The following is a 13436-nucleotide window of genomic DNA, read 5'->3' on the forward strand; positions in this document are numbered from 1 at the left end:
GCATGACATTAAAAGGCTCTGATACCAATGGTAGCTGCCAGCCCTCTTGCAGAAGTCTGGGTAAACCACTTAGACTTTCAGGACGTGCTCGTGCTGATTATGTCAGGAAGGGATCACCACCTATCCCTGTGAGAAAAAAAAAAAAAAAAGTTTCATTTCCTAAGGCTTTTTGCTTTAGTTTAGATAGTAGCATCTTGAGAATTTCTGCTGATCAAATGCATGATGTAGTTTGCAGCCAGCTAACGTAACTATGCTGGAATTTGCTCTGAGGACAAGGACAACTTTAATCACAACAAAACATTGATCTGATAGATGGTGGAGGAGCGCAACTCTTTCAAAGAGGCAGTTGTAGAATAACACAAAAGGGACTCCTGTGTGTCCAAGGGAATTAGTGGATTACTGGCTGATGATAAAACCGCCTGAGACCCTGGGGAAATCTTGTCTGAACCAATTAACAGCAAAAACAAATGGAACTGTCCGAGAACAGGGAAAAAGGGAAGACAGAGAAGAGCTGCCTTCATGTTAAGGAACCCATGACTCATGAGACATTGCAGGTACAAAGGTTAAGCTCAAGGGAAGAAAGACCTGCAGCACAGCAGCCAGTTGATAACCCCAGCTTATTCCTTCTCTCCTGCCTTTTAAAACTGAATCTACAGCCCCATTTTCCAGAGCTCTTCTTGCGAGGCCAACTGCCATCGTTCACTTCAAAAGAAGGACCTCAGTGGGAATTCACAGAAGGGAATATGGATTCATTTGGAGTGCTGTTGATTTCTAAAAAGCCTCCCAACAACTCAATATCAACAGTCAAGGGGTTTGCACATCAGGATCAATTTGTGGTTAGCTAGAGGCTGCAGAAACAGGTCATTATCAAAATACAGCTGGCACATTAGCTAGTGGCTAAGGGAAATTTGAAGTTGAGAGCACTAGCTAGGTAAGGGAGAGGCAATTCAATTATTCTGTTGTGCCTTCAGGTACAATCCACACCTACTCATTTCAGAATCACTGCATCTTTTGCATTTGAGGAATAGCTAGCCTGACAAAACAAATCATACATTATATACAGTATGTCCTGAAAGCATTGTGTGGTTTTTTTTTCATAGGTTTACTTGTCCCTATACCTTCCAGCTGCATTGGGTTAGGAGAAGGAATGAGCAACAGCTGGCAAAGATAAAGGTATCAGGTGCAGCCTGGCATGGGATGGAGGCAGGGGAGCATGCAAGGTATAGCTTTCTATGGGGTGAAATAAGCAAAAGCTACATTAATCTGTCCCTCGTGCTAATGTAGGCTTAGTCTTTCTGAGATTAGGTGTTCTTGCAAGAGTCACAGAGGTAAGACCAAGAAGATGAAAACTCTAATTTCTAACATCATCTCTAATTTTGCCTTTGCCTGCATGCACAGTTAAAGTGCAATTGGTCTCAGTTGTTTGCTCATGTTCATGCACAGCCAGGCATGGGACCGTTTATGTAGTATAGACAAAGCCTCAAAAGACACATGGAGTCAGATGGTTTGTGCTTTTCTTTGTGTTCACTGCTCTTCAGAGAGTATTGTACCTTGCTGATGCAGCTGTGTGCTGGTCCAGATTTGGCTAACTGCTCATGTAAGCATGTTGTGGGGATACTAATTTTGATATTAAAACCGGAGGATGCATATTTTTAAGGGTGCTTAAACTCTATTTTTTAATAGCTGAAGTCTCCTTGAAATACTGAGACCTTGACTCAGGTGGGGTATATTGTGATAATCAGCTAGCCTGAGTGAAGTCTGACTGTGTTGGAAACCTGGGCAGAAACCAGCTGAACCTGACGAGCATATCTGCAGTTAATGAATGTGTCCAGAGCTGTGTTGTGTACACACAGGTGTGCTGGTGGTTCTGGTTGGACAGCAAGAAGGTTTCCACGCAGGCAGCATCTAAGAGGAAGCAACCGTGATGTTGGCAGAGCCATTTTGGGGTGACATAACTGCCTGTGTTAGTACTCCCAAAGAATGGCTGGTGGGGGATAGTTAGCAGTGGGTTTGTTCACAGCTCCCTTCTGTCATCCACACACTGAATGGTCCCTGTTGTACTTCTTGCACCACTGTGATGCTACTATGGTCACCTGTAAAAGCTTTTTGGATGCCTGTGCTCTCTCTTGGGTGGCTAGAGCTTTAGGGTTACAGCAGTCTACTGGAAGCTGTTGGGTATCTCAACGCTGGAGCAGGGTATCTCATCTCTGGAACTAGCCTATGGTGGGACAGAGCTCCTGGAGGAAGAAGGAAGGGCTGCAAATAGAGCTGAAGAATGGCTGTGACTGCTGTCACAGCATTTATCTGTGGTTTTTTTTCTCTCTTTTTTATTTTTATTTTTTAATTTTTCTGTGCCATTACATCAGTCTGCACTTCTCTGCAGAGCCCTGAGAAAGGAAGGAGATGAAAGCTGAGTGGAGAGGGGCTGCTCATGCACTAGGGAGCCTCTCCATCTGGTCTCAAGGCAATCTGTAATTGTCTAAGTCTGCCTGGATGAAATGAAGATGTTTTCCATGTCCTCATCCTTCTTGACTTCCTGCAACAGGAAAATCCATCCTGCCTGCCTCTTCCTCAGGGCTCTGCCTCACATCCTCTCAATGTTTAATGTTCCACGGGTGATCTGTAGATCTCACGATTTCAGACCTTAGCTTTTCCCAGAGATGTCAAACAACAGTGCTAAGCCAATGTTTCATCTGGAGCAAGAGAACACGACTGCAGCCTGGATCATAATGCAGCCAATGTTTCCCAAGCTTACCTCTCCTTCTTGCCAGGTGGGCTCTGTTCAACAGTGTGTTCAAACCCATGACTAATTCATTCTCTCTTCTCCAGGCAGTGCTCCAGCATGCTCCAGAAATCAACCCTGATGAAGAAGTACATTTGACTGTCTGATTTTTAAGGACCATGCTAACCGATGCCAAGGATAAGGTAGGGTAGACAAATAAAGATTTCAAGGAGCTGCATCAGTTCTCTGGAGCCAGCTGATTCAGTATTTCCCCAGTACCAGAGAACTACACAGAATGTTTTCGTTTCCCACTGGTGCTAGAGCCTGGCATCAGCTGAACTCTTCCTTTCACCTTCTACATGGTAGTCTGCCAAACATTTGGATTCTCGCAGGGATCTGGGGACAGAGGAAATGATGGAGATCTGAGACAGATGCAAGACAGGAGGTGTTTATTCACTAGAGAGTTCCTACAGGAAACTGTTCACGTTCAATATGCCTCCTCTTCTGGTTGATGCTTGCTATGACGTTTTGGGGGAGTTTCAGGTTCCTGAAGCAACTTAGTTGTGACTCAGGGTCAAGCTGTGTCAGGACCTCTGCTCTTTGGTGTTTTGCACTAGTGTCTAAATTGTCTAAACAAATGATCCCGCTGTGGGGATGCCCAGAGGAATGGAAATATAGCTCCCCTGCAGCCCCAGCCAGCTCACTCACGTGATGAATATGTTGGAGCTTAAGTTCAACGTGACCAAGCGGAGAAGAGCTACTACTTATTCACATGGAGGCATCAGAAGGTCTCAAGGGATTGGAAAAGGTCTCAGCATTCAGACCTGTTGTCAATTTTCAGTGATACGCTACAAAGAGTTACTTCCCCTGGCTTTCCCATCCATACTTAGTCATGCAGGTATAACCTCCAAAATGTGTTTTGCACCCTTCTTAGAATAAAGGAAACTTGACGTTTTTGTATCAGCAGGTTTGAAATGCACACCAGGCCAGATCCATGGAGGTTTTTTACAGAATAGTTTAAACCGGCATTAGCCCACGTAAAATGGCATTGTGCTTCAGACCTCTCCAGGCTAGCTCAGTGCACCAGCAACGCGCTGCAGCTTTCTTCATAGAGTAATAGAATGACTTTGTTTGGAAGGGACCGTAAAGACCACCCCCTGCCGTGGGCTGGGACACCTCCCACCAGTCCAGGCTGCCCAAAGCCCCATCCAGCCTGGCCTTGAGCACCTCCAGGGATGGGGCAGCCACAGCTTCTCTGGGCAGCCTGTGCCAGTGCCTCATCACCCTCACAGGGAAGAATTTATTCCTAATATCTCATCTAAACCTACCCTCTTTTAGGTTAAAGCCATTACCCTTTGTCCTGTCATACCACTCCTTGACCAGGAGTCCCTCCCCAGCTTTCCTGCAGGCCCCTTTAGGCACTGGAAGGCCGCTGTAAGGTCTCCCCGGAGCCTTCCCTTCTCCAGGCTGAACAACCCCAGCTCTCTCAGCCTGTCTTCACCGGAGAGGTGCTCCAGCCCTCGATCAGCCTTGTGGCCTCCTCTGGACTCTCCAACAGGTTCATGTCCTTGTGCTGGGGGCCCAGAGCTGAATGCAGGGCTCCAGGTGGGGGGGTCTCATGAGATACCTTCGTGGCAGCAGAGGAGACGGTGCAGAGATGCCTGGGTGGGCTTGGGGGCTGGCTCCCAGCAGGGCTGGACTCTCCAACTACACACAGAGCTGCTCAGCTACCTCCTGTCACAGCCCCAGGGCTCCTCACAGCACACCTAGCCTGGGAGCCTCCTGTCTCGCTCTGGCTGATCTCACAGCTCTGTTTGTAACAGCTGAGAGTCGGGTCTCGTGCAAGCAGCTGCACCCAGTTCCAATGGAAGCAGCAGTGTTGCTGTGACCAACACAGTGACTGTGCCTGGCACCAAAGGCTGCTGCTGCTGCTCTTGCTCTCACCCCTGACGGGCAATGCTGAGTACTGGGAAGCCAGTGCCCCTGGTTTAGCTTGGGAAAAACTCCTGGGATTGCCCCCTAACTCTTGCATTTTGGCCTGCGGGGAGGCACTGAGCCTATTGCCACATCAGAGGGTGTTAAATGCTCCCACCCGCAAAGGATGTGCCTGACAGGAACTGCTGGAATTGCTCAGCATGGATCCGGTTTTCAGTAAGTTGTGGCTATTGGTTTGCAAGGAAGTCACCCAGAAACATGATCCTCAAGGAGAAGCAAAGTGCTTTGATCTCTCTCCTGCTGTTAGATGTGAGTTCAGGGCTGCACTCCAGTATTTCTAAGCAAAAGCATGAGTGTTGTAAGGCAGAACAGCAGAACTGTCATTGTTAGAAAGAATCCTAAGCAGTAAAGTACTTCAAGGCAAAATATTGTTATCTGCCATGAAATACGAGTGGTGGAGAGATGGCTGAACCCATGGATATAAATGCTTAGATTTCTGCTAAAAACACAAGCTGTAACAGGGAAATTGAAACAGACCCTTTCGTGCTTTGATTTGCAAGAACTGCTTTTAGGCTGATAACACAATATCACTCCAATGATATGTTTATTGTAACAGCACGCAGCAAAGCAGCAGTCCTTGCTAAACAGTGAAACAATTCAAAATGCATATTCATTTCAGGAAATACTTTTCATCTGTCCTTGATCTCATGTTGTATATTGCCTATGGATTCAGTGGATTTGGATTTCTTTAGCACGCCCTTGGGCTTTCAAGTGTGCTAGGATTCATTGTAACGTAGATGTGGGGTGTCTGGCACTTCTTACTGAATAGGGCTTCAAAGGGAAGTTGGGAAATTGAAATCGGGGAGGTTGAAATCAGACTCTAATTACATTTGTACAGTGGCCAAAGGCAATTTGACAGAGAGTTTACGTGCTGTTTGTGAACAGATCTTTGTCAAGAGGGCATGAAAATATACGGTTGGTTCACGCTCCCCCTGATAGCAGCAGACGTGGGACTGGAAACAAAGATAACGGAAAAGCCACGATGCTAGCCAGGTACATGTGACAGCCTGAGTGCGTCTTCTCTGAAAGCTTTCCCAGCGCTTCCTGTGGGCAGAAATTCACATGGGTACACTACATGGCAAGACTCCTCGGGTCTTTCCCGAGCAAACGCGTGCTGGGGTCCTGGAGCGCTGTTATCAGGGGAATAAGAGTTTAGAGCTGGGGAAACAAACCCCCAGCGGAGAGCAACCCTCAGCCCAAAACACCCGGCCCCTTTCCAAACAAAGAGGAGAGCTTTGCTCCGCACACCAAACACCCGCCTGGGCTCAGGGCTGCAGGAACGGCATCTGCCAGCACAGCACGGCGCTGCGCTGCGACGCCGGGGCTGCCCACAGGTGCATCTGCCAGCGGGGCCGCCCTGGGGAACAACGGGGCTTTGTCCTGGCAGATGTTAGGGCAGGGGAGAAGCGGCGTTTGCTCCATGCTCCTGGGGGCGGTTGAAGCTGGGGAGCACGCTGACCCGATTACCGGGAGGCTGGCACTTCTGAGCAGCTACGAGGGATTTGGCCAAGGTCATGCGGCGAGGGAGTGATGCTGTCAGAGCTGGATGGAAAGCTGCGTGGGGGCTTTAGCTCGACGCTTACAGCACAACACCTCCATCAGTGCGTGACGTGCTAGTGATTGATGTAAGCAGCGTACTTTGCTGATTGGGTTTTATCTCGGCGTGTGCATCTTCTGTGAGCAAAGAGCAGCAGGCGTACCTCACAGAGCAAAGCGCGGTCTTTGACCTCTGGGTATTGGCACTGAATCATCCGAATTGCAGCGGTTGCACATGAGCCTGCTCCCGACTTGGTGAGGGGGAAAAGGGAAGCCCACCTAATCAGGCGCTTGGCAGGAGGGGGTGCATCTTGCAATCTCAGTGCAAAAATCAAAGGCAAAGAAGTGGAGCAAAACAGCAGGCAGGAGTCACGGATTTTCACCATTCTGGCACAGAATATGTGGAGGAAAAGGAGGTCCAAAACCGGGGAGCCCAGGCCAGCCCGGACGAGGAGGTGCCCCTTCGGCAGAGGGCTGAGCTGTGAAGCCAGGCCTGAAGAATGAAGACAGGCTATGTATCCCCATCCTTGCCTGTGCTGTAGGATCAGTTTCCTGAAATTGGGCTAGGTGCGCTTGCCAAGGAGGTGGAAAATACTGCAGGTTTTTTGAGAAGAAAGCATGTAGGGCCAGTGGTGGGATGGAGGGGGAAAGAAGGTGCAATCAGCTATTAAATCATTTTGGTTGCCTTGTGAAACCTCTCCCCCGAGGATCCTGTCTAAAAGCAGATAAGAGTTGAATGTGTCTAGATGTCTTTGCAATGTAAAGGGCACATATGTGATGGATGTACATAAAATGAATAAAATGGAATTGGCTACAATAGAGAATTAAACATTTTAAATCTTTAAACTGTAAATCACAGAAGCTTCAGAGATCCTGTGGCAGAGATTCAGGGAAGCAGTCATCTTTTCCTTTGTTATCTATAATTCTGCTATATGAATAATAATTACACAGTGTGACAGAGGAAAGCCGTGTGCTTTTATTCAGGCTTAATCTGTATAGATATGAGGCCAGTATAGAAGACGAGCTACTTGCTTTAATGGTATTATAATTTGATTTAATATTAGAATATGTGCCTGCAGTATCTGCTGTCTAAGTAACAACAAATTGTGCTGGAGGAAATGTTCTTTGCTTTATGTCTTATGGCTAGTGATCTGGTGTGTTTGGTTTTAAAGCCTCAGGCAGCAAATACCTTTCCAAGGTTTTAAGCAGTCTTCTTGCATAAGCTCAAAGAATCAAAACTGCTTTATGAACCTTCCTGTAAGATCTGCTGCTGTTGGTTTTTCTCCCTGCTTCTGCTGTGAGCTCTTCTCTGCTTTGAGCCTGGGATGGTTTTAGTGTCAGTCTTAAAGTCCATTCTTATAAGCTGCCTGTTCCTTTCAGCTAATTATTTGCACTCTGCTTCTCGTGAAGTAGCTCACAGTGCTGCAAACAGCTCAAATGAAAGTAAGCTAAAAGTAGAAAACTTCTTCTGAGCATTGCAAACATTTGTTTTCATCTAATTTTTTTCCCTCTCTTTCACCCTACCAGATCTCGTGACTGCATCGCTATTAGAGGAAAATAAGAAAGGCTTTCAGTGAAAAATCAATGTGGCTTGGCAGCTGGTAAGGGATCGTATGCAGGAAGCTGTAGAGCTGTGTTAAGTAGTTGAGCAATCCATCAGCAGCAAGCATGATTTTCAATTCATTGAAGAATGCCGAAGAAAATAAAATACGAAGCTAGAGTCCCAGCAAGGAGAAGTGATATAGCCTTCAAATACCAGGGTTTTTCCACCTCTCTGAAACGATGGGCATTGACTCCTTACAGAAGTAGGACAAGGAACTTGACAGACCTGCAGTCTGATCTTTTATGGCAGATCCTAAGGGCAGGGGGGGCTGACACGCTTGTTAGCATTTGACCCGGTTTAAACTAACAGATCCTGAAAAACAAAGACTTGCTGAGAGATTAAGGAGCAGGAAAGCTGAAACAACTTGATACTGGGAGAAATATTCCCTCCAGCTGAAGACACAAGTACCTAAGGAGGAAGAACAAACCCACCAAGACAAAAATCCTCCCCTGCTGTCACGCTGCTGGAAAACCAGCAGGTGATGGAACGAAGCTGTTGCCATGGGAGAGCAGATTAAAGTAAAAAGGTCCTGGGCAGGTCTGGTCTGTGGGAGGTCTGTGCTATGAAGTTTTTTGCATTCACCCCAATCTGCACTTCAGTCCTACTGTATCCCTGCCCCTTCTGCCCTGGCACTGCTCTGTAATCTGCAGTCCCAGGGACAAGCCTCATCTCCCCAGTATTATTGTCAGCGTGCTTTGAAAAGGGGACATCCAGCCCATCCATTGCCCCTTGCAGAGAGCCAACTCCCTTTGCTGGTGAAAGGAAAAAAATCCTCATAATCCCACTGTTACCTCTGATCATCCCAGATGTGCCTCGCAGCACAACCCTATCAGTCACCTCCTCTTCTCTGGCTGCAGAAAAGCTTCTCCATGGCATGTGCCTGACTGGTGAACGTACGCCACAGATTTTGATGCTCTGGGGCCTCATCCCTGTTATCCGCTCCCTCTACAAGAAGTTCAACAGCCCTTTTGTGGACCTGCCTGTGGCTGCTGTGAAATGTAAGTAATCGGCGTGGCAAGTACAGAGGAAGTGTTTGGCTGGTCTCTGAAGCAGGGCAGCCCCTCTAGACAGGCCCTGGTGACCTGCGCAGGATGAGTTTGGATAGTGAAAAGAAGATTAAGACTAAAAAACAAACAAGCAAACAAAACAAAACAAACAAAAAAGCTTAGACTGGCAAAATAGTGCAAAAAATCTAATTAAAGAGGAAAGGGAATTGTGGACCTGGAGGGTCCTGTGCTTTCCTGTGCTGTACAACGTAAGGCATGGTGCATCAGGCAGTGGTGTGTTACACGCAGGTGCCAGTGCATTTCTCTTGCACGCCCTGTGTGGGAAGAATCCATGGCACAGCCGACCACAGGGTGGGCACAAAGCACGGGGTAGGTGCTACGAGCCAAGGAGGCAGCCTGACCCTGCTCTGCTGGCCAGGCTTGTTCCACGCAGAGGCAAAGGCCCCAGTGGCCATTCCCTGTGAGCAGTTGCTTATGCCTGGACAGGAGAAGGAAGGGGCTTACCACACACTGGCACGCGTTGCCCTCTGTTTTGTGCTGATGTAGATGAAGAGTGAAAGAAGACAAACGAAAAAAGCAGCTGTAAACGGGTGTCCAGTCTGCCCCCTGGAGTGGAGGAGAGCAGTGCCACTGGGCAGGAAGGTAGAGGGCCATAATGTAACTAAGGTCGTGCAGGCGAGTTCTAAAATGTTAATATCGTCCAGAGAGACTACTGTCAAGCTTACTTTAATTGCTAAAACCTCTTAAAAGTTACCAATTCCTTGAGATGAGAGCCAGGGTGGAAGGAAAAAAAATAAAATGAAAGTTAAGAAGGGGAGCTACCTGGAGGTGGCACGCAGCATCTGAAGCTAGGCTGGCTTGGAGGGAAAGACTGAGCAGCTCGGATGGAAGGGTCGAGATGGGAAAAATCCAGGCCCAGGGACATAAAGTGGCGTACCAGAGCTAGGCACATGCGGTGCAGCTGAGTCTGCTGGCACTGTGAAGGAGCTGGGTGGCCTCGTTGGGATGATGTTCCCAGAAGATCCGTCTTATAAGGAATCATCATTGCCCATGTGAAACTCCTGCAAGAGCGTCTGTGGGAGCTGTATATACAGGAGCAGGAGCTTAACCTTACTGCTGTTCCAGGAAGAGGAGTGGATTTTTGGACCCGGTTTATTGGATTTTAAACCTGTAATCTCACATGCTGCAGTTCATGCCCATGTTTAATGCTATGTGTGTCACTGGTTTTTGAGATTAAAATATCTACTAAGCTATTTGAACAAAAAATGTTGTCCTGTGCAGAAGACAGCTAAACAAAGCCATCTAGAACCGCCCTCTGCCCAAGAACAGATCAGGATTGTTGTGTTAAATGTTGGGTTGCTCTTAGAGGGTGTCCTAACTCGTACATCTTTTACAGAGGCTGGTGAATATCTTATATCTTGGACTTCCCGGAGACACCCGTGCGGTCAGGCCTCCAAAGAGATACCTACAGCAGGAACGGGAGCAATTAGCTTTGAATGAGAGTCAGAGACTGAGCTCTTATCCTGTGACCTACAGCCAACTGAGCAGGTAGATACAAGTTAATAAACAAACCAAACTAAATAAAATAACCTGGCTCTCAGTGCAAAGTCGAGAAAATAACTGGATCCCGGCAAGCTCCTGCGTGGATCTAGCAACGTCTGGTTTGTTTTACTGAGCACTGCAACCACCAGAGGCTGTGACGTGACAGAGGGCTCCAATCTTCTTTTTCCTTGGATATTTTAGTGAGGAAATTGGTTGAGTCCCTGTCTGCTTTCAGTAGACAGGAAGCTGAGATGTGAAAGGGTGTCTAACTTGTTACTTCAAAGGGAAGAAGACAGTGAGAGATGCTGTTGAGGATTGCCAACAGGTGGGAAGGAGCAGTTCTTCCCTCTGCCTCTGCATAATGGCCTGCGCTGCAGGTGAAATAACAAGTTCTTTGTGGGCATTTCCTACACCAACACCATCATCAAAGGGGTTTGTTGAATAAGGACAAATATAGATCAGAGTGTGTGGCTCATGCTGCAGAGAGGTAACTGAGGGAGATCATAAGAGTCCACAGTAAGCAAGGGATGAGACTGATGATTGCACGCTGCTCAGACCAGGAGTAGTAAGTGAATTAAGGGAAGAATGAAATTGCACATTGAATTCTGCGACACCCTCCTTAAAATACGCAGGTAGTGGAAATATCTAGTGTGAGCAGGGCTTTCATGGCTTTGGAGAAGAAGGCTTGGACCTTCAAGAGGTGGTGGCATCACCGTCCCTGGGGGTGTTCAAGGAAAGGTTGGATGTGGTGCCTGGGGACACGGGTTAGTGGTGACGTTGGTGGTAGGGGGATGGTTGGACCAGACGACCCTGGAGGTGTTTCCCAACCTTAATGATTCCATGATCCGAAATCCTACCCTTTTAAAAGCGGGTCGGCTAGTGCTTAGGCGTGGGGTGGCGATAACCGGAGGGCTTGTGGGAACGGGGCTAAAATAACGGGGATTTCTTCCTGGATATGGCAGAACGGGTGTCAAATCCCGGTCAAACGGGCGATGAAGAGACGCTTTAGGACCCCCTCAGACCCCCGGGGCCCTCTCCCCCGTCTCGCCGCCGTGCAGCCCGCTGAAAGCCCTCTTCCCCCCGCAAAGCTCCCCGAGGGGACGCCGCCGGGCCCGGGGAGCAGCGGGGGGGCCCGGCAGGGTTTAAAAGCCCCGCGGGGGCGGTCCGGCAGCGCGGCGCCTCCCGCCCGCTCCTCCCGCCCCCCTCAGCTGACGGCGGGGCCGGGGCCGCTCGGTGCCCGCCCGCCGCGGCCTGCGCGGGGACGGGGACGGGGACGGGGACGGGGACGGGGACGGGGACGGGGACGGGGGGCGGCGCTCCGTGAGCGCTGCCGCACCGACACGGAGCCGCCGCCGCCGCCGCCAGCAGCGCCGGTGGGATGAGCGGGAGCGGCGCCCCCGGGCCCGGCGCGGCGCCCTGCCGCTTCGCCCACTACTTCGTGCTCTGCGGCATCGACGCGGAGAGCGGGCTGGAGCCCGACGAGCTGGCAGGTGAGGGGGGGCTCCGGGGGTCGGGGGGTCGGGGGGCTGCCGCTGCGAAATGTCCGCTCCCCCCCGCCGGCACCGCCCCGAGGGAGCGGCGGCGGCTCGGGGGGCGGCTGCCGGGGGGGCCCCGCTCCGCAGCGCGGCCGGGAGACGGCGTCTTCGGGCTGGGGGGGGGGTCTGGGGAGGACTGAATACATTAATGGGATCGCGTCTTTTTTTGCCCTTTTATTTTTTTCTTCGCGTTTTGTGGTTATCTATTCAAAAATAGCCTGCTTGCAGCCGTCCTTCCCCCCTCCGCCCCCGAAGACGTAACAGATCCAAGAAGGAAAATTGTCGCTATGGGCTTGTGGCGATGCTAACTCATTTTCTCAAATATTCATTTCTCGTAACTGGATTTGGGCAGGTTTTGCGGGGAGAAGGCGGCATCCCTCCCCAGACGTCACTGTGGTTAGAAGGAAAAGCTTAAGTCAGTTTTTACAGGTAAAATCAGATTGACTAGAAGCGCAGTAATGGGATTTCATTGCTTGGATGCTAAACGCTTCCTCTTTGAGCCGGGAGTTGGGCTTTGCTGGGATTCATGCCCACGATGTGGGTACGGGGGGCACAGGGGGCCGAGCACGCCGCAGCTGCCCCTGCGGGCACCGCTGCCCGCCCGAGGGTCCCGGTGAGGTGTGCGCTGAGCTGCGTCAGGAGCACGGCGCCTCCCGGTTGTGTAAGAGCAGGAGTCGCCATCTGCGTCGCCCATCAGCGCGCCCTGGTTGAAGTTCATCTGTCTGTGGGCTGGAAAAGGGGGGCGGATCAGGGCACCCGACTTCCACAGAGCTGTGCCTTGGGGCAGGGTGCCGGTGGCATTCCCCATGGTCTTTGCGTGGAGCACACATTTGAGAGAGTGGGGGTCTCGTAGTTGAAGCCTCAGCCAAGTGCTCTGTAAACTCTGGTTTTTGACATGAACTAGTGACCGCGACCACAGTTTGGCTTTATTGCTCTTAATGGAGATCTCCTGGCTCATGAGCCTTCTCCCAGCTGATGGCACGCAGGGTTGGATTTGCATAACATGACCTATTGGGGTTTCAGGAACTTAAATTTTGAGTCATCTCTAACTCTTTGTTCTGAAAAGAGACTATTTTTAAAGCAGTGTTGGCTAGCAGGCTGTGCCTTCCCTGATGACTACCTGTACTTTTAAAACCTGTCCTTTGCTTATTTCTGCTCCGTTTCACAGTAGGGTGAACCCGTGTGCTCTTGGGGAGTGCTGTTCAAGGGCAGATGAACACTGTGAGTTCATACAGTGTCGTGGCTCTGTGTCTTCTATGGCAATTTAGGAGGTTTAGCCAAACTTCCAGCAAGGCGTATCAGATTTTAAAGCTAAAGATATGGTTGAAGCATGCAAAAACTTTTGGGTAATGCCAATTTGGGAGACATCTTCAATACTTAGGAGGGTTGGGATACGGTAGAGGTATGTTCCAGTAACAGGAACAATGGTGGGACTTCGTATTACCACTGAGCAGTGTTATATTTTTAGGGACTCGTGACAACAGCTTTCTGCTATC

General features: G+C 49.6%; 1 protein-coding gene and 1 long non-coding RNA gene across 3 annotated transcripts in view; both read left to right on the forward strand.

Moving 5' to 3' along the window:
* Positions 1-10983, forward strand: LOC106030965 (uncharacterized). The gene is made up of 3 exons (XR_001204042.3): positions 1-1328; positions 2830-2925; positions 7781-10983. It is a non-coding gene; the product is annotated as an uncharacterized lncRNA (long non-coding RNA).
* A 696-nt stretch (positions 10984-11679) lies between these two features.
* DENND5B (DENN domain containing 5B) overlaps positions 11680-13436 on the forward strand; it is a 110286-nt gene continuing 108529 nt past the window's right edge. The window contains exon 1 of one of the 2 annotated variants that reach the window (XM_066998487.1): positions 11680-11895. In XM_066998487.1, coding sequence (XP_066854588.1) covers positions 11784-11895 — 112 coding nt within the window. In that variant the 5' untranslated portion in view covers positions 11680-11783. The remainder of the gene's footprint in view (positions 11896-13436) is intronic. The other variant, XM_066998494.1, reaches the window with a different exon arrangement.

This window comes from Anser cygnoides, chromosome 1 (genome assembly GCF_040182565.1).
Source record: "Anser cygnoides isolate HZ-2024a breed goose chromosome 1, Taihu_goose_T2T_genome, whole genome shotgun sequence".
Lineage (NCBI taxonomy): Eukaryota > Metazoa > Chordata > Aves > Anseriformes > Anatidae > Anser > Anser cygnoides.